This window comes from Ahaetulla prasina, chromosome 4 (assembly GCF_028640845.1).
Source record: "Ahaetulla prasina isolate Xishuangbanna chromosome 4, ASM2864084v1, whole genome shotgun sequence".
NCBI lineage: Eukaryota > Metazoa > Chordata > Lepidosauria > Squamata > Colubridae > Ahaetulla > Ahaetulla prasina.
In genome coordinates this window covers 2,687,116-2,711,500 of record NC_080542.1, presented here as the reverse complement: position 1 = coordinate 2,711,500, position 24,385 = coordinate 2,687,116, and the positions used below count along the sequence as shown (strand labels likewise).

At 53.7% G+C, this 24,385-nt stretch overlaps 2 protein-coding genes across 2 annotated transcripts in view; both read right to left on the bottom strand.

The window, feature by feature from the left end:
* KDM6B (lysine demethylase 6B) overlaps nt 1-17,547 on the bottom strand; it is a 122,756-nt gene extending 105,209 nt beyond the window's left edge. The window contains 1 exon segment of the mRNA XM_058180389.1: nt 17,389-17,547. The gene's annotated coding sequence lies outside the window, so the exon portion shown is untranslated.
* Nucleotides 17,548-19,099: 1,552 nt separating this feature from the next.
* DNAH2 (dynein axonemal heavy chain 2) overlaps nt 19,100-24,385 on the bottom strand; it is a 187,912-nt gene continuing 182,626 nt past the window's right edge. Inside the window, exons 82-87 of the mRNA XM_058183311.1 lie at nt 22,681-22,832; nt 21,206-21,320; nt 20,856-21,032; nt 20,667-20,741; nt 19,909-20,059; nt 19,100-19,254 (exon numbers count right to left, since the gene is read on the bottom strand). Coding sequence (XP_058039294.1) covers nt 19,100-19,254; nt 19,909-20,059; nt 20,667-20,741; nt 20,856-21,032; nt 21,206-21,320; nt 22,681-22,832 — 825 coding nt within the window. The remainder of the gene's footprint in view (nt 19,255-19,908; nt 20,060-20,666; nt 20,742-20,855; nt 21,033-21,205; nt 21,321-22,680; nt 22,833-24,385) is intronic.

Below are 24,385 nucleotides of genomic sequence, written 5' to 3'. Positions count from 1 at the left end.
AGGCCACCAGCCTTAAAGCAGCTGAGGAATTCTGGAAGTTGAAGTCCCCCAGCCTTAAAGCGGCTGAGGAATTCTGGGAGTTGAAGTCCCCCAGCTTAAAGCATCTGAGGAATTCTGGGAGTTGAAGGCCACCAGCCTTAAAGCAGCTGAGGAATTCTGGAAGTTGAAGTCCCCCAGCCTTAAAGCGTCTGAGGAATTCTGGGAGTTGAAGTCCCCCAGCCTTAAAGCGGCTGAGGAATTCTGGGAGTTGAAGACCTCAAATCTTAAAGCGGCTGAGGAATTCTGGGAGTTGAAGTCCCCCAGCCTTAAAGCATCTGAGGATTTCTGGGAGTTGAAGGCCACCAGCCTTAAAGCGGCTGAGGAATTCTGGGAATTAAAGTCCCCCAGCCTTAAAGCAGTTGAGGAATTCTGGGAGTTGAAGTCCCCCAGCCTTAAAGCATCTGAGGAATTCTGGGAGTTGAAGACCTCAAATCTTAAAGCGGCTGAGGAATTCTGGGAGTTGAAGTCCCCCAGCCTTAAAGTGGCTGAGGAATTCTGGGAGTTGAAGTCCCCCAGCTTAAAGCATCTGAGGAATTCTGGGAGTTGAAGGCCACCAGCCTTAAAGCGGCTGAGGAATTCTGGGAGTTGAAGTCCCCCAGCTTAAAGCATCTGAGGAATTCTGGGAGTTGAAGGCCACCAGCCTTAAAGCAGCTGAGGAATTCTGGAAGTTGAAGTCCCCCAGCCTTAAAGCGTCTGAGGAATTCTGGGAGTTGAAGTCCCCCAGCCTTAAAGCGGCTGAGGAATTCTGGGAGTTCAAGGCCACAAGCCTTAAAGCGGCTGAGGAATTCTGGGAGTTGAAGTCCCCCAGCCTTAAAGCATCTGAGGAATTCTGGGAGTTGAAGACCTCAAATCTTAAAGCGGCTGAGGAATTCTGGGAGTTGAAGTCCCCCAGCCTTAAAGCATCTGAGGATTTCTGGGAGTTGAAGGCCACCAGCCTTAAAGCGGCTGAGGAATTCTGGGAATTAAAGTCCCCCAGCCTTAAAGCGGTTGAGGAATTCTGGGAGTTGAAGTCCCCCAGCCTTAAAGCATCTGAGGAATTCTGGGAGTTGAAGACCTCAAATCTTAAAGCGGCTGAGGAATTCTGGGAGTTGAAGGCCACCAGCCTTAAAGCGGCTGAGGAATTCTGGGAGTTGAAGTCCACCAGTCTTAAACTAGCCAAGATTGGCCATCTCTGACCTAAACCTTCCCCAATTAGGACGAGGGACATGTCTCCCTTCATCAGTGGGCCTAAATGGGGAGGGGGCTGACATTCTGCCTAGAACAGGGATGTCCAAACTTGGCCTCTTGAGGAATGGTGGACTTCAACTCCCAGAATTCCTCAGCCAGCATGAGCTATAAATAGGTGCAAGTTGCTGGCTGGGGAATTCTGGGAGTTGAAGTCCACCATTCTTCAAGAGGTCAAGTTTGGACATCCCTGGCCTAGAAAGACGACACCCCCCCCACCCCCATATTTGCATCTACGTTTAAAAATTCGGGGAGGGGGGTGTTTCAGAAATTCAGGAGACGGGTTCAAGAGACGCAAACTCTTTTCACGCCTGCTTCACACACCAGTCCGCCGTTCTCCCCAACGCCAGGATGCCCCATTAGATTGGCACAGCCTCTTTCACAGACGTACAAACGGGGCGCCCCCCCCCCCAGCCTGCACCCCCTCCCCAAATCAAACCCTTTTTTTTTTCCCCCTTCCTCTGTCGGTTTTAAGACGGCAAGCCCGCCTCGCAGGGAGGAAGGAGCGAAGAAATGAGAAAACCCCAATTAATTCCTCCAGAGAGGCAGTCCTCGACATACGACGCTTACGTTTAGTGACGGTTCCAAGTCCCAAGAGAGATGAAAAATGGGTCTTGCGACCGTTTTTCCCCACTTACGACCATTGCATGGTCACGTGGTCCAAATTCAGACAGACGGCAACTGACTCGTATTTATGACGGTCGCCGTGTCCTGGAGTCACGCGATCCTCTTTTTTCCGACCTTCTAACAGGCGACATCAACAGGGAAACGGGATTCGCTTAACGGCCGGGTTACTAACTTATCAACTGCCACGATTCGCTTAACGGCCGGGTTACTAACTTATCAACTGCTGCGATTCGCTTAACGGCCGGGTTACTAACTTATCAACTGCCGCGATTCGTTTAACGGCCATATTACTAACTTATCAACTGCTGTGATTCGCTTAACGGCCGGGTTACTAACTTGTCAACTGCCGCAATTCGCTTAACGTCCGGGTTACTAACTTATCAACTGCCGCGATTCGCTTAACGGCCGGGTTACTAACTTATCAACTGCTTAACAACGCAAATGTTGGGCCCATTGAGGACGACCTCCACCTACAGATGGGGGTGGGGAAGAGGGGGCCCTTCCCTCTAAATCAACGAGGGAGCCACGCTGCCCTGGGGCCAATGGAAGCCCCCCCATCTCTCCCCCCCCCGCCTGTGGACAGCTTGGGAGAGGCTCCGAGTTCAAATTCTCCCACACTATAATGCCTGTTTCTGGGAAGTTAAAAAAATCCTTCTGAGTCGGGTGGGGAAGGGAACAGCCTCCCCCCACCATCTGGGACTCGCCCTCCCTGGGGGTATCAGGGGAAGCTGGACCCCCCCCCACCCCAGGACCCCCACTCCCCCCCCCCCGGATAAACAGAATTGAGTCTGCTTATGGAGAGTTGCAGGAGAGGGGGGGGGTGAGTGCGCAGTGTGTGCACTCCTCCTCTTCCTCCTCCTCTCCCCCCCCCCAGATCCAGAGGACCAATCCGGGAGCAGGGTGGGTGGGGAAGAAGGGGGCTTCCCCGTCAGCTGGCAAGCAGGAAGAGCCCACTCCCACTGCCAGGGTGGGGAACCCACTCACGCGACGCCCCCACCCCACCCCACCCCCATCCCACCTCTCCTAGCAAGTCCCAGCCGGGCAGCCAGGCAAATATTTATAGCTGGGGCTTGATTGGAGAGAGAGAGAGAGAGAGAGAGAGAGCAGGGGAGGAGAGACCCCCGGCCCCCCACCCTGGGTTACCCAGCAACTGGGCACGTGCGCGGAGGCCACGTAATCCCCCTCCCCACGACCGTTCACCCCACCTCTGACCACACTGCACCAGGAGAGGAACAGATGTGGCCAAGAGTTAGGGGCAAAATGGAGACCCCGGCCCCTCCCTCCCTCCCTCCTCTCTCTCCCTCCTGGCTTTCTCTCTCTCCCCGTTCTCTCTCTCTCTCTCTTTCTTTCTCTCCCTCCTTTCTCTTGCTCTCGTTCTTTCTCTCCTCCTTTCTTTCTTTCTTTCTCTCCCCTTTCTATTTTTTCTCTTTCTCTCTCCCCCTCTCTTTATTTCTCGCCTTCCTTCCTTTTTTCTCTTCTTTCTTTCGCTCTCTTTCTCTCCCTCCCCATCTCTCTCTCTCTCTCCCCCCTCTCCTTCTGTCCCTCCATTTCTTTCTCTCTTTCTGTGTTTTAATAAGTTTTTTATTTATAACACAACGCAAAACACATTATATTCCCTTTTTACAACTGTTTCGTAGCGGTGATCTCCTAATATTTACATTTTTTCCTAATTCCCTTTATAATTATTTATAAATTATAATTATTTCTCTCTCTCTCTCTTCCTCTCTCTCTCCCTCCCTCCTGTCTTTCTCTTACTCTGGTGCTCTTTCTCTGTCTCTCTCCTTTCTTTCTTTTTCTCTCTTGCTTTCTCTCTCTCTTTCTGTCTCTCCCTCCTTTCTCTTGCTCTCGTTCTTTCTCTCCCTCCCCAATCTTTCCCCCTTTCTATTTTTTCTCTTTCTCTCTCCCTCTCTCTTTATTTCTCACCTGCCTTCTTTCCTTCCTTCCTTCCTTCCTTCTCTCTTTTTTCTCTTCTTTCTTTTTCTTTCTTTCTTCTTTCTTTCGCTCTCTTTTTCTCTCCCCTCTCCCTCTGTCCCTCTATTTCTTTCTCTCTTTCTTTCTTTCCCTCCCTCCTCCTCTCTCTCTCTCTCTCCCTTTGTCTCCTTCCTATTTCCTGCCTCCTCTCCCAGGGCTCATGTTTCTGCAAAAGTCCTGCCTCCCCACCCCCCCCAAAAAAATAGATTCCTGACCCTGCCCTGATTAGATTCTCAGACCCCTCCCCTCCCCCTACCCATTTTATTTGGGGTGGGGGGCAGGAGGTAGAAGGAAAACTTCTGGCCTAAATTTACTGATTTCTTTTTGGCCATTTCTCTTGCCAATTAGCGAACGGTTCGCTTAGTGACCGTCCGAAATCCCAACGGAACCGAGAAAAAGAGACCCACGACCGTTTTTATGACCGTTGCCACGTTCACACGTTCACAATTCAGACGCTGCCACGTTCACACGTTCACAATTCAGACGCTCGGCGATCACGAATCACCACCGACTCGTATTTACGATGGTCGCAGGATCCTGGGGTGGGGGGGTGATGGGGATGGGAGAGAAGAGGTCAGGCGATTCCACCTTTTTGCGACCTTCTGACCAGCAACGGGGGTTGGGGATGGGAGGGAAGCCAGCGATTCGCTTAACAACCGGGGTTACCAACTCGTCAAAACTGCACCGCTTCGCTGAACGGCAAGCAAGCGAGCTCGCAAAACGCGGCGAAACCCCACGGAACCCGACACCTGGCTTAACAGCCGGGCTCAATGACGGTCGTACGTCGAGGACCACCTGTCCATCACAGGTGGGGGGGGGGAGGAGAAGAACAGGAGGCGGCAAAAGTCCGTCTTAAAAAGAGATCTGGGTTTCTTAGGAGGGGTGAGTCCTCCCCCCATTTCCTTCCTCCCCCCCCCCCTTGGAGATAAGAGGCAGAGGTCAAAGCAGATTGAAAGGAGGGGGGGAGGAGATTCCCAATCCCCCCTCCCCGCCCCCCAAGAGCTGTCTCTTTTTTGCCGTCAAATCTGACCCACATACCCACATTCCTGGCTTCTCCTCCTCCTCCTCCTCCTCTTCGTCTCTCTGGCCCGGTTTTTTTGGGGGGGGGGAGCAGATCCCAATCCGCAGCGGCCTTGCTCCCCCCTGTGCAATTCCAGCCTTCTCTCCTTCCCTCCCTCCCTCCTTCCCCTCTTTCTCGTTCTGCTTTGCCAATTCAAGAGAGCCGAAAAGTTCAAATCAGGACAGCCGAAAAAGCGGCCATTATGTAAGCGGCAAGGCAAGGTAGGGAAGAGGGGAGGGGGGGAGGCGGAGGAGGAAGAGGAAGAGGAGGAGGGGATGGGAATAAGAAACAGGCCTTGGAGACCCCTGCCCCATTGACTTGCCCCCCCCCCACCCGTCCGTCCTGGGCGAAGATCCCAACAGTTCTTCAATGCTCACCTTAAAAGTGTTTTTTTTTCCTGCAAAATCTCTTTAACGTGTTTGTGTGTTTGTGTGTGTGTGTGTTTGTGACCTTCCTCCCCCTCCCAGCCGGAGCCTTTGCACCCCACAGAGGTAAGGGGGCAGGAGGAGAAAAGATGAAGACACCCCCTCATCCCGTTTATTCAGCCCTCTCCGCTCACCTACCGGAAGTCCCCGACTTACAACCGTCCGGTTACAGTGACCGTTTCCAAGGACAGCGGAAAGGAAGAGATTCAGGAGCCCTTTCTCACGCTTACGGCGCCTCGCTCAAACTTACGACCGTCGCAGCATTCCCCCCCGAATCACAGGATCAAAAGTTGGACGCGGGGCAACGGGCTCGTATTTAATGACGGTCGTGGCATAAATCGGGGGGGGTGGGCGGGGCGTCCTGTGATCCACTTTTGCAACCCTTCCGGCGATCCAAGTCACTTAACAACTGTGGCCAGAAAAGTCGTAAAACGGGGCAAAAGTCACTGAACCAACGTTTCGCTGAGCAACGTAACTTTTGGGCTCAATCATGATCGTAACTCGATGATGACCAACGTCTCGCTCAGCGACATACATTTTGGGCTCAATTCTGGTCATAAGTCGAGGACTGCCTGTACAAGCCGTGGGGCTACATTTGCCGTGGGACCCCCCACTTCCCACAGCTGCGGCTGCATTATCCCCACTCTCTCCCTCAGCACCCCAGTCTTGACTTCCTGGTCTTTGGGTGTCATTATTCCAGGTAGTCCTCGACTTACGGCCCTAATGGAGCCCGATTCTCGCGTAAATCGAGTCATTGACATGACAGACACTCCTGGCAGGAGCTGTAAAGTGATCCCTGCGGTTGTTAAGTGAATCTGTGACTCGCTAAGGGGCGGATTTGCCCCAAACCGGGCGTGAATGCCAGTTTTTGGGGAAACCGTCGTAAAACGTACTGACGTAACTGTGGGACGTTGCAAACGGTCGTAAACGTGGGTCATTTGCTGAGGGTCTGACATGCACGGAGGAGGATCCATCCGGCCGTAAGTCGAGGATGACCTATATTATGATTATTCTATAGTCCTCAACTTACGATCACTTGGCAAAACAGCAAAAAATGCCCATTCGGGAAAGTGGATTCTGACTTAACGACCGTGAGATTTGCCGAATAGCCGGCTGAAAAAAACAAGTCCATTTACATGGTGCCTCAACTTACGACCGCAACGACGTACAACCGGAATTCTCATCGCAATTGTGGACATAAGTCGAGGACTGCCCAGTAAAACAATATTTTAAAATGGGCAAATTAGCCTTCCTCCTAAGCTCAAGCCCCCCCCCCCACCAAAGTACCTAGCCACCTGGAGGCTGATGGGAATTGCAGTCCTCTCCCCCCTCCACACTTCCAAGAGAGGAAGAGGGGAATTCTGGGAAACGAGGCCCAGCCCAGTGTTTCGACGGAAAATGAGGAAGAGGAGGTGCACAGCTGCACTCACCGTGGCTTGCTGGCTGAAGAGGATTGAGTCCCTGGCCTGGGAGGCAAGAGGGGGGGGTCCTAAAAGGAAAAAAAGGGGGGGGCATTACTCATACAGAGACCCCCTTGAGTTTCTCAGACCCTGAGTACCATCCCCAAATTCCTGAGTTTTCCATCAGTTTCTCAGGTTTGCAACTTGTAGATGCGTGAGACTTCAACTCCCAGCATTCCCCAGCCAGACAAGTAAGACGAGATTGGGGAACACAGCTGCCCGGGGAATGCTGGGAGTTGAAGTCCACCCATCTTAAATCTCACTGGCTGGGGAATTCTGGGAGTTGAAGTCCATCTCTTAAAAGTATGCTGCCTGGAGAATTCTGGGAGCTGAAGTCTACATATCTTAAAGCATGCTGCCCCGGGAATTACGGGAATTGAAGCCCAGCCATCTTAATGCATACTGCCTAGGGAATTATGGGAATTGAAGTCCAGCCATCTTAATGCCTGGGGAATTATGGGAATTGAATGCCACCCGTCTTAAAGCATGCAGGCTGGGGAATTCTGGGAGTTGAAACTTACAATCCACCCATCTTAAAGTATGCTGGCTAGGGAATTCTGGGAGCTGAAGTTTACATATCTTAAAGCATGCTGCCCCGGGAATTATGGGAACTGAAGTCCAGCCATCTTAATGCATACTGCCTGGGGAATTATGGGAATTGAAGTCCAGCCATTTTAATGCATACTGCCTGGGGAATTATGGGAATTGAAGTCCAGCCATCTTAATGCCTGGGGAATTATGGGATTTGAACTCCATCCCTTAAAGCAGGGGTCTGCAAACTTGGCTCTTTTAAGACTTGTGGACTTCAACTCCCAGAGTTCCTCAGCCAGCTTTGCTTTGCTGGCTGGGGAATTCTGGGAGTGGAAGTCCACCCATCTTTCTTGAGGCAAGGAAAACAATGGGGGGGGGCAGACTTTAACCTGCCCCCCCACCTTGTTTTCCTTGCAGAGAGGGAGTCATCTTAATCGGGACTGACCCCTGACCCATTTGGGTGGGAAGCGAAATTGGGGCGAAGCCTAGAGATTGGAGGGGGAAACTGGGGGAGAATTTGGGGGGCTGGGAGCTGAGCAGAGGGGGGGGTGGGAAGGTTGGAGGAGACTGGGAAAATCAATGGACAAGAATGCCCCCACCCATTTGATACCTGCCCCGTGCATTTGGGGCAGGGGGAGGGAGGAGGTGAGAGGAGGGGCCATCCTCTAGCAGCACTAAACACCAGCCAGCTGGGGAGGATAGGCACTGTAGTCCAGACACACACACACACACACCCCGGCCTGGAAAGATCAGGTTAGGCTGTGACCCCAACAGGTAGAGCAGCTAAGGCTCTTGCCCGGGGGGGGGAAGGGGGGCACCGCCTGCCCCTCCCTCACCTCCCCCCCATCGTCAGCCTCAGTAGCCCGCTGGGGAAGATGGGTACTATAGTCCAGACCGCCAGGCAGCCTGGAATAGCTTGAAAAAGGCAGCCTGGATAGGCCGTGACCTCACAGGTAGGGCAGCCAAAGCTCTGTGGGGCACAGCCTGCTTCTCATTAAACCTCCCCCCCCCCCATCCCCACGCAAGGCAGCTGGGGAGGATGGGCACTGTAATCCAGTCCTGAAGGCGACCTGGAGTATCTTAAAAAAAGGGGGCCAGGTTAGGCCGAGACCCCACAGGTAGATCTCTCTGGGGAAGGAGGCGGCCTCTCATTAACCCCCATCCCCAGCTAGGCAGCCGGGAAGGATGGGCCTTGTAGTCCACACATACACCCCTCCCCACCCGCAGGCAACCTGGAATATCTTGGAGGCCAGCAAAAGGGGGGCGGGGGGTGGGCAGGTTAGGCCGTGACACCCCCCCCTCCCCAGCAGAGCACTTTCAACTAACCCCGGCTCAGCGGCCGGGGAGGATGGGCACTGTAATCCAGTCCAGCCAAACAATATCTTGGTTGGGGCAGGTTAGGTTGCAACCGCACAGGTAGAGCAGCCCAAAGCCTGCCTCCCCCCTCACTCCCCACCCACCCCCCCCGCCTAGCATGTGCAGGCGTGTTCCATGTGTGCGGGAGCGTGTCCGGGCGTGCCCTGTGGATGTGCGTGTCTGCACGTGCCGGCCTTAGCAGCTGTTGCCAAGGCCCCCCCCCCCTCTACACACTCACTCCCGTCCCATCGCCCCAGCAACAAAGCCGTCGCCGCGAGGCCATTGGCTGCCCGGCCGGTGATGTCATCCTGCCTGAAAAGTTAATAGGGCAGCCGGGGATGAGGGCAAACCGGGCCTGCCTGCTGTTGCCATGGCAACAAGGCAAGCACAGCAGCAGCTGAGCAGACCCCCCCCCCGGCTCTCCCCCCCTCCCTCCTCCTCCTTTCCCTCCCCCTCCCATGTGAGTGTGCATCCCCCCCCCACACACCCCATGTGGGTGCCAAAGCCGGAGTGCGCCAGGGAGGAAGTACAACCGCATCCTCCTTTCCTCTCCAAGCTCTGGAGCTGCCAGGATCTGGCAAGCCGGGTTTCCGAAGCCCTCACCGGAAACGAAACGCGCTCTGCACGAGCTCAGAAGCTCCTGCTCCAAACGGGGAACGAGAAATGCAATGGTGTGAGATGTTGCCTGTGTGTGTGTGTATGTGGTGTGGGGGGGGAGTGTTTGCGCATCTCCAGACCAGGCCTCAATTGCACGGATTGGAACGGCCGCCGGTTTTCCGCTTCGCCGCCGGATGGGCACAACTGTCCGCCAAGACTTGGCCCCCCGCTCGCCTTTTTTCCCGCTCGGCACCCCGGCGAGTTGCGAAAGCAGCTCGCCACCCCTTCAAAGCCTGCCCACGCAGGAGCCCGGCGTCGCCTGGCACGCCACTTCGCCTGCGGAACTCCCTACCGCTTGATTGCAACGCCCGAGCTGGAAATACAGGTTGCCGCAGAGGACTCCTTCCCGCCTGGCAGGCCCTTTTTCCCCCCTCCAACCCCCCCCCCCACCCCCTGGCAAACTGGGAGCAACTGCCCAAACTCGTCTGGCGCGGGACAGGTTGGCAACAACGGCGCCAGGCCCTTGGAGTTGCCAGGTGCGAGCGGGATGTTGGTGGGTGAGCTGGTTTGCGTGGGCCGCTGTGGCTGCCTCTCCCTCCCTGCGGAAGGATGGGAAGGAGACCACAAAGAACAAAAACTTGGCATAGAGGAATATTACCTGGCAGACTGTGGGCAGGGCACGCAGATGGAGAGCAAAGGAGGGAGGGAGGGGAGGAGGAGGAGGGGGCACACCTGTTCTCCAGGTGAGAGCAAAGGTGCACGCAGGTTAATCATTCACCCACTGCAACGGAGCACCAACGGAGGCCCCCAGCAACCTCCAAGCACGCCTGGCTGCGCCTGGGGTGTGTTCAGTGTACACACACACACACACAAACACGTACACAAAAAGGCCGGCGGTCTATCCTTCCCCAACAAGGTGCCCTCCGGGTACGCCAGACTCCGACTCCCATCATCCCAGCCGGTCTGGAAAGGAACCAGACAGGGGTGCTGAGATTGCCAGGTGCCTCCGGGGTATCATTTTAGGCGTAGACGTCGAAAGGCCAAACAAATATACACACGGAGCATAAAAACGTGCGAGCCAAGCGGTTTCCCCGTTTTGAGCACGCCGATTCAGGGAACAGATGGGAGGCGGGGTTGGATTCGAACCGGGCGCCGAGACAGATTGCAACACCCAGGTTTCACTCTCCAGGAAGTGGCAGGTAGCGGTCGACCATTGCTAAGCGAGCAAGTGAAGTGAGGAGCGCCCGTTTTGACCGTTTTTTTGGGGGGCCGGGGTTGTTATGCGAATCGCTGCCGTTGTTAAGTGAATCACCCAGTCATTAAACGAATGCGGCTTCTCCTCTTGGTTTTGCTTGTCAGAATTTTGATCACATGGGAGGGGAATACTGCAGTGGTCGTAAGGATGAGGACTGGTTGTAAGTCACTACAACGGCCCTGAAATGTTACTCGTTTAAGAACGGCCACGATTCGCTTAGCAACGGTGGCAAGAAACATCGTAAAATGGGGCAAAACTCACGTAGCCACCTACATTATGGGTTCCGTTGCGGTCGTAAGTTGAGGACTAGTTGTACAAGCACCTGAATTTTGAGCCAAGGTTCGTGGGGATGCTGGGACGGTCCTAAATGCAAGAACTCCTCATGAGTCACTTTTTCCAGTGTCGAACGGTCACTAAACAAATCATTTCACAACTTGTGGACACACGAGATTAACCACAGGACCGATTATGGGCAATGAAACCGTTCCTCAACCACTGAGTAAGATCAGAGGACGAGGGGCCCCCCAAACTCTTCCCTGCTTAGACCCCTAACGCTGCACCCCCGGAAGTGGGAATGCCCTCCCCCCCACCTCTTTCTTCCTGTTTTGCACACCTGCAAAGCAAGTTAAGGGGGTGCAGAAACCAACAACTCCAACCAACAAATGGAATTTGTTCCCGTTGGGAAATGGCTGCCTGGCAGTATTTCTCAACCTCAACAACTTTAAGACGGGTGGACTTCAACTCCCAGAATTCCCTGACGCTAATGCCTTCCTTTTTATAGGTATGCCCATTGTGGACTGCATACTCTCTTCTAATCCCTTCCTCTGCAATCTCTCCCCTGTAGGAGGTAAAGAGGGGGGTGAAAAAACACAGGGATGGCTGGCTGGGGAATTCTGGGAGTAGAAGTCCACCCGTTTTAAAGGGGGCTGAGGTTGAGAAACACTGCTGGTGGGGACATTGAGACCCCCATCCTTGCTCAACTGCGTAACTCTCTTCTAATCCCTTCCTCTGCAATCTTTCCGCTCCAGGAGGTAAAGAGGAAAAACAAAAAGGCACAGGGATGGCTGGCTGGGGAATTCTGGGAGTTGAAGTCCACCCGTCGTAAAGAATAGAATAGAATAGAATAGAATAGAATTTTATTGGCCAAGTGTGATTGGACACACAAGGAATTTGTCTTGGTGCATAAGCTCTCAGTGTACATAAAAGAAAAGATACGTTCATCAAGGTACAACATTTACAACACAATTGATGATCAATATATCAATATAAATCATAAGGATTGCCAGCAACAAGTGATAGTCATACAGTCATAAGTGGAAAGAGATTGGCGATGGGAACTATGAAATGATTAATAGTAGTGCAGATTCAGTAAATAGTCTGACAGTGTTGAGGGAATTATTTGTTTAGCAGAGTGATGGCCTTCGGGAAAAAACGGTTCTTGTGTCTAGTTGTTCTGGTGTGCAGTGCTCTATAGCGTCGTTTTGAGGGTAGGAGTTGAAACAGTTTATGTCCAGGATGCGAGGGATCTGCAAATATTTTCACGGCCCTCTTCTTGATTCGTGCAGTATACAGGTCCTCAATGGAAGGCAAGTTGGTAGCAATTATTTTTTCTGCAGTTCTAATTATCCTCTGAAGTCTGTGTTTTTCTTGTTGGGTTGCAGAACCGAACCAGACAGTTATAGAGGTGCAAATGACAGACTCAATAATTCCTCTGTAGAACTGGATCAGCAGCTCCTTGGGCAGTTTGAGCTTACTGAGTTGGCGCAGAAAGAACATTCTTTGTTGTCCTTTTTTAATGATGTTTTTGATGTTAGCTGTCCATTTGAGATCTTGCGATATGATAGAACCTAGAAATTTGAAGGTTTCTACTGTTGATACTGTGTTGTCTAGTATTGTGAGAGGTGGAAGTATGGAAGGGTTTCTCCTAAAGTCTACCACCATTTCTACGGTTTTGAGTGTGTTCAGTTCCAGATTGTTTTGGTTGCACCACAAGGCTAGTCGCTCGACCTCTCGTCTATATGCGGATTCGTCATTGTCTCGAATGAGACCAATCATTCTGAGGCTGAGGTCAAGAAACACCTGCAGGTGGGGACACGGAGACCCACGTCCTCGCTCTCATGGGTCAAAGTTCCACAAAAGAATTTCAGGTAACATTTCTTCTGAATCCTACTTGCAAACGTCCGAAATTGAGCAGCCAAACTCCGGCTTGATTTAATTCAAGACTCAAAATCCACTTTCTAAGCCTCAGCTCACACCACGAGCAGTCCTCAAACTTACGACCACAACTGAGCCAGTTGTAAAGGAGGCTCGCCCCATTTTACAACTTTGCTGGCCACAGTTGTTAAGTGAATTCCCGCCACAGCTAGCCCTCAATGTACGGCCGCAACTGACACCCCGCCCCCCAAATTCCTACCGCTCGGCAAGACCGTCGTTAAGAGGTCCTTGCCCCGTTTGATGACCACCGTCGTGAATGCACGCCAGTAAACCCCCAAATTTGAATCAGGAGGATGCTTTGAACCGTCACTAAACCAATGCTTGTAAATTGAGGACTACCGGCGTTGAATTCCACCCGTTTGCTCCCTTCTCCGAAGGGGATGGTTTTCAGGCCCACCTGCCATAGGGTTCCCAGACAATGGGATACGGAGTCCCGAGCCTCTTCTGTCTATCGTACGATCCCACCTGCTCGCCTGACACAGGTGTGACATATGCCTGCTCAGGTAACAACAAAGAACGAAGGAGGTTTCGCTTCCACCCTGCAGGATTCTGTTGGTTGGTTTTTAAAACATATATTTTAACTGAAGCGCTGTTCATTTTAACCTAGGTATTCCTCGTCTTACAACAGTTCATTTAGTGACCGCGCAAAGCTACAACGGCGCCGGGAAGAAAACCCTGACTCACAACCGTTTTCCATGCTTACGACTCACACTTACGACGCAGTATCTCCGTGGTCCCACGACTGAAATTCAGACGCTTGGCAATGGACTCACAATTACGACGGTCGCAGCCGGGGTCATAAATGGGGTCACGCGATCCCCTTTTGCGACAAGCAACGGCAAGGGGGAAGATGGATTCACTGAACATCCGTCGCCCTAACGTTAACAGCTGCAAGCGATTCACTTAACAGCCGGGGCGAGAAAGCTCGTAAAACGAGGGGAAAACTCACTCAACGCCTGTCTCGCTGAGCAACGAGCAACAGTTCAGGCTCGGTCGTGGTCGTTAAGTCGAGGACTACTTATATTTAACCTTGTACCCCTGTTTGTAAGCTGCCCAGATGGACAGCATATAAATTTAATTAATTAAGAAAGAAAATAAAACAATTAGACATCAGGAGTGTGCAGAGGAGATGTCCCTGGGTAGCGTCCCCCCCCCAAAAAAATTAAGGAGGGGTGGGGAGAGAAGACGCCAAAGACAGTGCTGCCCAGCGGTTAGACCCAGGCCGGGGATGATGGTGGGAACGATTGGAGAGTCCGAACAGACTCAGCCGCGTGGAGTTACTTGTGGCCTTCTCAAGTTTCCAACCGACTCCAATGAACCAGGCGCCGCGGGAATTGAAGCACCCTTTCCGGAATTAAATTAAGCATTAAAAAATATTTTTTTAAAAAACGAGGAGGGATTAGATGGGGGAGGGGAGGCTTTGCCAAACTAGTCCTGGTTTTGCAAATCCAGAAACGGGCCCTTCTCCCTCCTCCTGGCATCTGTCCCCGCAGAAATCAAAGGCCCCAGGAGGGGTTGAAATTCGCCACCGCATTAAACAAGCTTCTAGTCCCTAAGAGAGGAGAAATGAGAACTAGGCGTTTGGTAAACATGTTCTTCGCACCTGCTCATTAAATCCGAGGCCTTATGGTTCCTCGCGGCAACATATGGGCCTGGAACTTGGGGAAAGAGATAGGGAGCCCCGGCTAAATTGGCTGAAAACGGTAATTAAGACGGGAATTACAGCCTCGCTTTTGAGTAACAAGAAACCAAGATTGAGGGGTTTGGACCCAAACAGCTGGCATTGCATCCGAGGCAGCAAAGGAAGGGGAGGGGTATGTGTGTTTGTGTGTGTGAAAATATACCTTTTTTGCAACCGAGCCAAAAATATATTTTAAAAAACCGAGGCGCTGCGGCGGCTTTTCTGGACCGAACAATTTGCCAAAGTTTTGCCTTCGTTTTCAAACAGTCGACGTTCAACGGCCGAAAATTGCGTGAACAAATTGTGCCTGACTCTAATTAGAATTTTTTTTTTTTATTGGCCAAGTGTGATTGGACACACAAGGAATTTGTCTTGGTGCATATGCTCTCAATGTAATTAATTTATTAAATGAAATAAAGGGCGGGGAGGGGAATGTTTTGCTCAAGGGAAGCAAATCTTTTATTTTTATTTTTATTTTAAAAAAACAAAACAACAACCGAAGATCTAGGACAGGGGTCTCCAACCTTGGTCCCTTTAAGACTTGTGGACTTCAACTCCCAGAGTCCCTTAGCCAGCTTTGCTTGGTCTTAAAGGGACCAAGGTTGGAGACTCCTGCTTTAAGGGATGGAGTTCAACTCCCATAATTCCCCAGGCATTAAGATGGCTGGACTTCAATTCCCATAATTCCCCGGGGAGCATGCTTTAAGATATGTAAACTTCAGAATTATGGGAGTTGAACTCCATCCCTTAAAGCAGGGGTCTCCAACCTTGGTCCCTTTAAGACTTGTGGACTTCAACTCCCAGAGTCCCTCAGCCAGCAAAGCTGGGAGTTGAAGTCCACAAGTCTTAAAGGGACCAAGGTTGGAGACCCCTGATCTAGGATACTAAAAATTGGAATGCAGGACTCGTTCGCGCTCTGTACATGCTCAGGGACATTTGATCATGGGCAGAGAGAAAGTGGCTGGCTTTCAAGATCACCCAGCTGGTTTTGTGCCCACGGTAGGGCTAGAACTCCCTGTCACCTGGTTTCTAGCTTTGACCACTATACTGTACAGTCTTGTTTTTGGTTTTTTTTAAAGAAAACTTTAAAAAAAAATATTTACTTTTTCCAACCAACTTTCTCTAAACTACTGAAAGGGATTTCTTTTGCTTTCCTGATCATTGGTTGCCCTCTGGTGGCCATCCCTCGCGTTGCAACACCCATTTGCTGTGGGATCACAACTCCCATCCCTCTCTTCCCCCCCCCCCTGTGGCTGTGCGGGCTGGGGACGATGGGACCACCTTCCTCCCCTACCCCTGGAGAAAAACCACGCTGAGAAAAGCAGAGCATTCGGTTTTGGGCTTGGCGGGCCACGTCAGCCTCTTTATGCGTTCCGTGTTTGCTCTTTCTGGCACTCTGCACGTGCTCAGGAGCTACCCACCTGCAGTGATTGGATTCAAAATGTGTGTGTGGGGGGGAAGAGAATCATAGTATGGTTTGGTTTGGTTTATCAGGGGTTGGAAGGAAAGCAGTATTGTCATGTGGGGTGTGTGTGGAGTTTTTCAAACTTGAGGACTTGAAGATGGGTGGACTTCAATTCCCAGAATTCCCCAAACTGGCTGGGGAATTCTGGGAGTTGGAGTCCACCCATCTTCAAATCAGAATTTTTGGTATAGAACCACATGGCTTTGATATTTCTGGCTCCCATTCTGAATTTTGGCTTATGGGGAGGGTCCTGCTCAGAGACAAACCCCCCCCCCCCCGTAAACTGTACAGCCAAAGAGGGAGGGGGCTGAACCTGGGTCTCCCCACTTCTAGGCTGCCCCCCCCCCGCAATAAATAAACCCACCAGATCCTGCCGGATCTTTAACTTCCCCTCTTGCAGGCAGCTGTGGCACAGGGCAAGCGCCCCCCCACTCCGTCCTGATTGGGCCAAACAGCTGCAAGGTTTGGGTCAATCCGTCCAATAGGAAAGCCAGCTGCTAGGAAGCGCCCCCCACCCACCCTTTTCCTCATTTGCATTTCAAAACAGTCGAGTAGAGGGGGGAAAAAATTCTGAATTTTTGTGGGGGTTTTTGGGGGTGGGGGGATGGTTTGGATGCCCATTTAAGGGAGCATTAGCCCCTCCAAGACTCAAGCTGCCTCGTTTTGCGTCCCCAATCAACCCAGAGAGAGAGAGAGAGAGAGATGATGGCTTAACGCCAATCGAAGGGTGTGGAAGAAGGTTTGGGGTGCTGGGTTCGAGTTCCAAAGATCCCCCCCCCGAGGAGGCCAACCTAGCCGGGCTGTTGGTGAGGTTCCCAAACACAGCGCGTGGAAAAGGTGCAAAGAGAAGCCGGCCCCGTGGAAAGCCAGCCCAACGACCCACCCCCGGGAAATCCTTCCACCCACCCACTCATTTCACGAGGGTCCGCGATCGATGGAGGAAGAGGAAGAGGAGGAGGAGGAGGAGAACCAAGGAGCCAGCTGGGGAAGAGACCCCGGCCCGGAGAGGCTGAAGAATCTCTTGTTTTGACCCCCCACCCCCACCCCGTTGGCACGTGCAGCCCCCCCTCCCTATTCCCCTCCCCCTCTCCCTGGCGTGGGAGGGCTCAGCCAGCCCAGCCTCCCCGCCCTAAGCAGGAAGACCAAAGCCAACGCCCCGCCACTCAAAGCCCCTCGGGGGGGGGGGGGGGCGCAGCCGGGGGTGGGGTGGGGGAGCAAAAGGAGGAGGGGGCCCGCGAGACCCCCGCCCCATTCGGCTTGCCTGCCCTGCACCACCACCACCCCAGACCTTGCAAATTCAAAGTGGGAAGAGAAGCCCCCACCCACCCACCCCAGACAAATTTGAGACCCTCCCCCTCTTTGGGGAAGGAGAGCTTTCCCCCCCCTCCTCCCCACTTGGAGACCCCCCACCCTTCGGGAGGGAGGGAGGGAGGGGCGGCCGTCCCGGGACCGAAGTCCGGCGAAGTTGCGCACTTTCGCTTACCTGGCACTGCGGGGCAAGCGAAGCCCCCTGCCCAGCTCCTGGCGGGACCCCGATGCTGCCCTGCACCGGCATGCTCGCCGGTGGGGAGGGAGGGAGGGAGGGAGGGAGGGAGAGGGTGGTGGGAGGGCTGCCCCCTTCCCCCGTCGCGCGTGGGGGCGGCGGTGCCTGGAAAAGTACCGCCCGTTGCGCAGTTGCATTTCCCGACGCGGCTGCCCCCAAACTCTCCCCGCTGGTGTCACTCGTGCTGCCTGGGCAGGAGCCGCCCCGCCCCCTCCCCCATCACCCCCCCCCCCGGCTGCCCAGGGGAAGGGGCACCCCGAGGCACGTAGACCACCCCCCCGCTTGGCAAGGCAAAGAGGGGACCCCTTTTGTCCCCGTGCCCGGCTGGCCCTCTTTCTCCACCCTCCCAGGCTCCTGTATGAGCCAGACCCCCAACTCCACCCCACCCAAATTCCTTAGCCCCCTAACTGGCCTGGGCACTAGCTCCCTGTCCCCTGGTCCATATTTGCCCAAGGGAAGGGGCACCCCGAGGCACGTAGACCACCCCTGCTTGGCAAGGCAAAGAGGGTGCCCCTTTTGTCCCTGTGCCCAGCTGGCCCTCTCCCTCCTCGGGCTCCCAACTCCCCCCCACCCAAATTCTTTAGCCCCCTAACTGGCCTGGGCACTATCTCCCTGCCCCCTGGTCCATATTTGCCCAAAGGAAGGGGCACCCCGAGGCACGTAGACCACCCCTGCTTGGCAAGGCAAAGAGGGTACCCCTTTTTTTCCCCGTGCCCAGCTGGCCCTCTCCCTCCTCTCTTCCTCCCAGGGCTCCCAACTCCCCCCCACCCAAATTCTTTAGCCCCCTAATTGGCCTGGGCACTAGCTCCCTGCCCCCTGGCCCATATTTGCCCGAGGGAAGGGGCACCCCGAGGCATGTAGACCACCCCTGCTTGGCAAGGCAAAGAGGGTACTACTTTTGTCCCCGTGCCCAGCTGACACTCTCCCTCCTCCCTCCCTTGCCGCCTCTCCCCCTCCCCAATCACCCTGCCCCCTGCTTGCCCAGGGGAAGGGGCACCCTGAGGCATGTAGACCATCCCCGCTTGGCAAGGAAAGGAGGGTGCCCCTTTTGTCCCCGTGCCCAGCTGGCCCTCTCCCTCTCTCCCAGGGCTTCTGTATAAGCCAGAGACCCCCAACTCCCCCCCCCTCCATCGCTGGCTTCCTTAGTCCTCTAACTAGCATGGACACGAGCTGCCCTCCCCCACTCCGTCCCCTGGTTCCTGCCTGTGCAGAGAAAGGGGCACTCTGAGGCACATAGACCACCCCATCTTGGCAAGGAAAGGAGGGTACCCCTTTCTCGTGCCCAGTGGCAACCTCCCTCCTCGACCCCCAACTGCCCCCTTCCATCAGCTTCCTTAGCCCCCTAACTGGCCCTGGCTAAACTCCTTCCCTCTGGCCAGCCTGGTTGAGGTTTTGGGGTGGGGGCTGTCACCCCAAAGCCTAGGATTGGGGCAGCTGCTCAACCCCCCTCCCCAATCTATGAGTTTGTGGGACACGTGGCTCCAATGAAGGGGGCCCAAGCTTTGACAGGGACCCCCTTGGGAGGCAGTCGGGGTGGGGGGGACGATACCCCAACTAAAAACAGTCACCTTAAATAAAACAGCTTTATTTAATTTCCTACAGGGGTCATAAGAAGGGGATGGGGGGGGAGGATTGGTGCTCCCCCCCAGTTTCACGTATCCAGGCTCATCAGCAGAGCGGTGCCACGCTTGATCCAGTGGTCGGGGGGCATGGCTCCCGAGCGCAGGTCCACACCGATGACAAAGGAGGGGCGCCCGGAGGTGCCTGCCCGGTTGGGGTAGTAGTAGCAAGGGCAGGAGTAGATGCCTGGAGGGAGGGAGGGAGAAGAGGAGAGAGAGAGGAGGGCCCCATGGGTCAGGGTCACAGGGAGGGGAGTTGTTGTGTCTGCGCCCTCCCCCCAAGCTGGACCTCCTGCCAGAAAGTGACTTGGACAGTGAGGGGGAAGGGCCATCAGGACTTACCTCGGGAGCACCGGCTTCCCTGGCTCAGCTCCAGGAGCCAGAAACAGGCCAGGTGGAGAAAATAACAAGGCCTCTGTCCCCTGACTCTTTCCTCCCCCCAGGCCACGCCTTCAGACCCAGCTGATGGCAATCAGGCCTGGCTGGACCCTAGGTTTCGTAGGCAGGAGAGGCGGGAACAACAGAAGCAGGGGTGGGGCAGGCCTAGGAAGTGCTGAGTCATGGAGCCACACCCCAAAGGATATAAAAGGCAGCGAGAGCTGCTGGGCGTCTTCGTAGCAGGCAAATCAACTGATTAACTAAGAGCTGAAGTTTGTTCCTGGGTGACTCATCGGCGTCGAGGGAGATAACAGAGACACTTGGCAGACGCTCGCTCTTTTGCTGCCAGAGCTGATAGTGCTGGCTAATTAAGCCATCGCTCGGAGGACAGAACAGGAGGCGGATACCTTGCTGCGGGACCCCCCCTGCAGATCCCCGCCCGCCGGTGCCCACCGCTGCCCACCTTTGCCGCTCTTCTTCTTGTTCTCCACGGGCTTGAAGTGGATGGTGGGGATGGGGCAGACCAGCTGCATGGGCTCGGCCTCCACCAGGCAGGAATTCTTCTTGTCCCAGCCGGCCCCCTCCAGAAAAAGACCCCGGATCCACACCCCCTCCTGCATGGGGGAGAGGGGAGGGGGAGGGAGGGCAGAGAGGGCAAAGGGTGAAGCGGCCTTCTTCCCTTGGGGACAGGGGGAGGGCAAGAGAGGAGGGCACCTGCCCTGCGGGGCGGAGGGGAGAGAGGGCTTCCCTTGGGGGAGGGAAGGGGAGGGGGTGCTTCCCTTGGGGTGAAGGGGGCACTTTCCTGGGGAGGGGGAGGGGAGGAAAGAGGGGGTTTCTGAGGTGAGGGGGCACTAATTGGGGGAGGGGCAGGGGTGAAATTCAGCCGGTTCTGGAGAAAATTTTGAGTCGTTCCGAGAACCGGCAAACGCCACCTCTTGCTGGTCCCAGGAATGGGGAGGGAATGGGGATTTTGCAATATCCTTTCCCTGCCCCCCAAGCCATGCCCCACCGAACCGGTAGTAAAAAAATTTGGATTTTTTTTTCTTACCTGTAGGGGGAGGAGAGGGCATTTACCTGGGTAGGAGGGGAGGGGCACTTACTGAGGGGGGAGTGAAGGGGCACTTACCTTGGGGGAGAGAGGAGGGGGCGCTTGCCTGGGGGGGAGGGGAGGGGTGCTTATTTGGGGAAGGGGTGGTTAATTTGACCGGAGGGGGCGCTCACCTTAGGCGGGTACACCAGATTGTTGTCGTCCACCGTAGAGACGATGAACTCCCAGCTCAAGGTGTCCACAGAGATCTGTCCCCCCCCACAAAAAAACGGGTATCAGACACCCACCCGAGGACGGGTGTCAGGCACTCACCCCGCCCTGCCCATCCGACCCACTGCCCTCCCCACCGCGCCCGTCCGTACGTTGTTCTGCCGCGCGGCGGCCTGCAAGACGGCCGTCAGGAATCCGGTGGGGAAGGTGAAACCCGAAAGCCAGAAGAGCACCGGCGGGTGGGCGGTCTTCGCCCAGCGGGCAAACTGTTCCACCCGCAGGCCCAGGTCCCGGGTCCAGGCGGCCAGAGGCTTCTGGGAAGAGTATGCCTATAGTGGGGGCAACCGGAGTTGAGAAGGGGCCAATCCCTGCAGCGGCCGTACTGGGGAGGGAGTTGTTTCTCCAGCTTCCCTGCGAAGAGGCCATGGGGCAGAGGAGACTAATCCCCGCCAGGTGGATAAAGGAGGAAGGGGGCGGCCACGAGCAGCCAGGAGACCCTCACCCTTTCCCACATGGGGGGCACGCGGGCGTCGAAAATGCAATTGAAAATCTCTTCCAGATCTGTCGACATGACCACCAGGCCTTGGATGCCCTTCTCAAGCTCCACCAGCGATGAGCTATAAAGGGGGGGACAAGCAGGGGTGAGAATAGAGGTGGGGGGCTCGGGGGTGGTGGTGATGAGACACAGTTTAGGCCCGGGCAGAGACGCAAACACGCCGAAGCCCATGCTCCCCAAAGAAGGAAGAGGAAAATGCTCTGCGACAATCGTTTTCTACGCATTTACAGTTTGTATGAATGTGTGTCGTCGCCAGGGTGGGAGTTGTCATTTTACGAATTTATTGTTTTTATTTCTTTTACGTGGTTTCTCTATCCGTGTTTTAAGACGCCTTGAGTGCGAGCGGGTGGCAATGTCGATTTTCCGACGCAAAATAAATAACAATGACTACGCACAATCTCTCAAGATTCTCTCCCAATTGCCTTGCAAGCGTTTCCCCATCCTCGGCTTTTGCGCTTCATCATCCGCATATAAATTCTACACAGGCACAGGGTTGATTCCATAATCAACATCATCATCCTCTTTTAATGACCCCATAAATCCTTTGCGGGGTGGAGTCGAGGCAACTGAATGGAGCTGAGTGTTTCCTGGCCGGATGCCCTTCCTGTCACCAATGCGGAGTTTTGTTCAGCAGATATATTCTCATGGTGCCCGAAGAGAGAGAGAGAATCTGCCTCTACCTAGGATCGAACTCGCACCCTCCTGATTGTGATGCGAGAGCACCACCTCTAGGCCACCACACCTCTCATTTCCATTCCACGATGGACCCCCAAATTTCTGACGCTAAGCAAAACAGTTAAGTGACTTTCCCCGTTTTTACCACCTTTCCTGCTACCGTTGTTAAGCGAAAAATTGCGGTTGTTAAGTGAGTCACACGGTCGTTAAGTGAATCCAGCTTCCCCGTGGACTTTGTTTGGCAGAAGGTCAGAAAGGGGGAATCGTGATCACGGGATGCTGCAACAGTCGTAAATATGAGTCAGTTGCCAAGCATCTTAATTTGAATCACGTGATCCTGCAGATGCTGCGACAGTCGTATGTGTGAAAAACGGTCCTAAGTCACCTTTTTCAGCGCCGTTGAAACTTCAAACGGTCACTAAATGAACTGTAAGTTGTAAGTTGAGGACAGCCTTTCCCTTCTCTGCCTTGTTTCTTTTTGTCATCCATAGACACTTCCGCTTCATTATTCCAAATAGGCTCTTTAATTAAATTTGATTGCCATTAAATTCAAACTTCGTTTTCAAATCACAGCCATTGTTACTCGTAATTCTCTACTACAATGAGTAAAAAGGGGGAAATTCTGATATTTTGACCCAGGGACGCTCTGTTTTGGATTTGAAAACTGGGGACAGCCCCCCCGCCCACACACACACCCAAACCTCACCCTCCCACCCCACAGATAAAGGAGTGGGTGGCCCCCTCACCTGATGATCTGCAGCAGGGAGTTGTATCGCTGGATCTCTTGCAACAGGACCACGTTGAGAGGGGAGGGATCAGTGGAGAGCACCTTGCAGGTCCCCTCGTAGTCGATCTCCTCTGGAATCTTGCTGCGCACGTCGGCGGAGAGTTCTAGCACCTGCATTTATTTAATTAATTAATTTATTTATTTATTTATCATTTAATTTCTATACCGCCCTTCTCCCGAAGGACTCAGGGCGGTTTACAGCCATAATTAAAACACAGAATATAAATAGCAAATTTTTAAAAAAGAATGAAAATCAAATATGAGCGAAAGGGATGCGCAAGAGAACAAGGCGAAGAGAGAGACCTGTCGAGTCGCTTGTTTTCCACCAGGGGGAGCTGAAGAGAAGAAGAAGAAGAGCAACTCAAAGGATTAAGAAGGGGGCTGAAGGCTAAAACGTATGAAGAACGGTTGCTGGAACTGGGGATGTCTAGTTTAATGAAAAGAAGGACTAAGGGTGACATGATAGCCGAGTTCCAATATTTGTGGGGCTGCCCCAAAGAAGAGGGGGTCAAGCTATTCTCCAAAGCCCCTGAGGGTAGAACAAGAAGCAACGGGTGGAAACCAACCAAGGAGAGAAGCAATCTGGAATTAAGGAGGAATTTCCTGACACTGAGGTCAATTAAGCCGTGGAACTGCTTGCTACCAGAAGTTGTGGGTGCTCCATCATTTTTAAGAAGGAACTGGACGGCCATTAGTGTGAAATGGTAGAGGGCGTCCTGCTTGTGCAAGGGGGCTGGACTAGAAGACCTCCGAGGTCCCTTCCAGCTCTGTTCTGACTGACTGATTTATCAGAGGAGCCAATGACTGAACAGGATGCATTCGAGTCCCGGTGGACGGCTGGCTGTCTGGCAGCTCAAAACTTTGGATGCCTGCACCAAGCAGGGGTTGTCTGCATGACCTCAAGGATCCCTTGGGTAAGTAACGAGGATGCTATGAAAGGCAGGAAGGCCAAAACAACATGCATTGCTGATACATACAGGTCGTCCTCGAATTACAACCGTTCATTCAGTGATCGTTTAAAGGCACAACGGCACTGAAAATAACGACTTACGGCCATTTCTCAGACATATGACCGTTGCAGCATCACCTGCTCAAAATTCAGACGCTTGGCCACGGATTCAGTTTTACGACCTTCTCACCAGCAAAGTCAATGGGGGGGGGAAGCTGGATTCACTTAACGAACCATCTCATTAACAGCTCCACAGGTTCACTGAACAACTGCGGCAAGGAAAGTAGCAGAATGGGGCCAAATTCCCTGAACAAATATCTCGCTTAGCAACTGAAATGGTGGGCTCCATTGCGGTCGTAAGTCGAGGACCGCCATGTCAGGGAAGCAACGAGTGACGATTAAGAAAGTCAAAAATGTTATACAGTTATGATTAAGGAAGTTGTTAAGGAAGTTATCGTAACTGTATAAAATTTGCGTTTGTGTTATTGTTTGGGGTCTCGGCTCCTTTAGCCGACGGGACCCCTTCGCTGAAATACTCTCGATAAAACTTCCTTGAAGTTTCCTCTCGCGTCCGACTCTGGTTGGCACAGGGGTGAAATGCTCCCAGTTCGGACCGGATCACCTGATCCGGTAGCAATAGGTAGGTGGGTGGTTCGGAGAACCAGTAGCAAAAATCCCTGCCCCCTCCACCCTACCCCAGCTGAGCCGCACCATA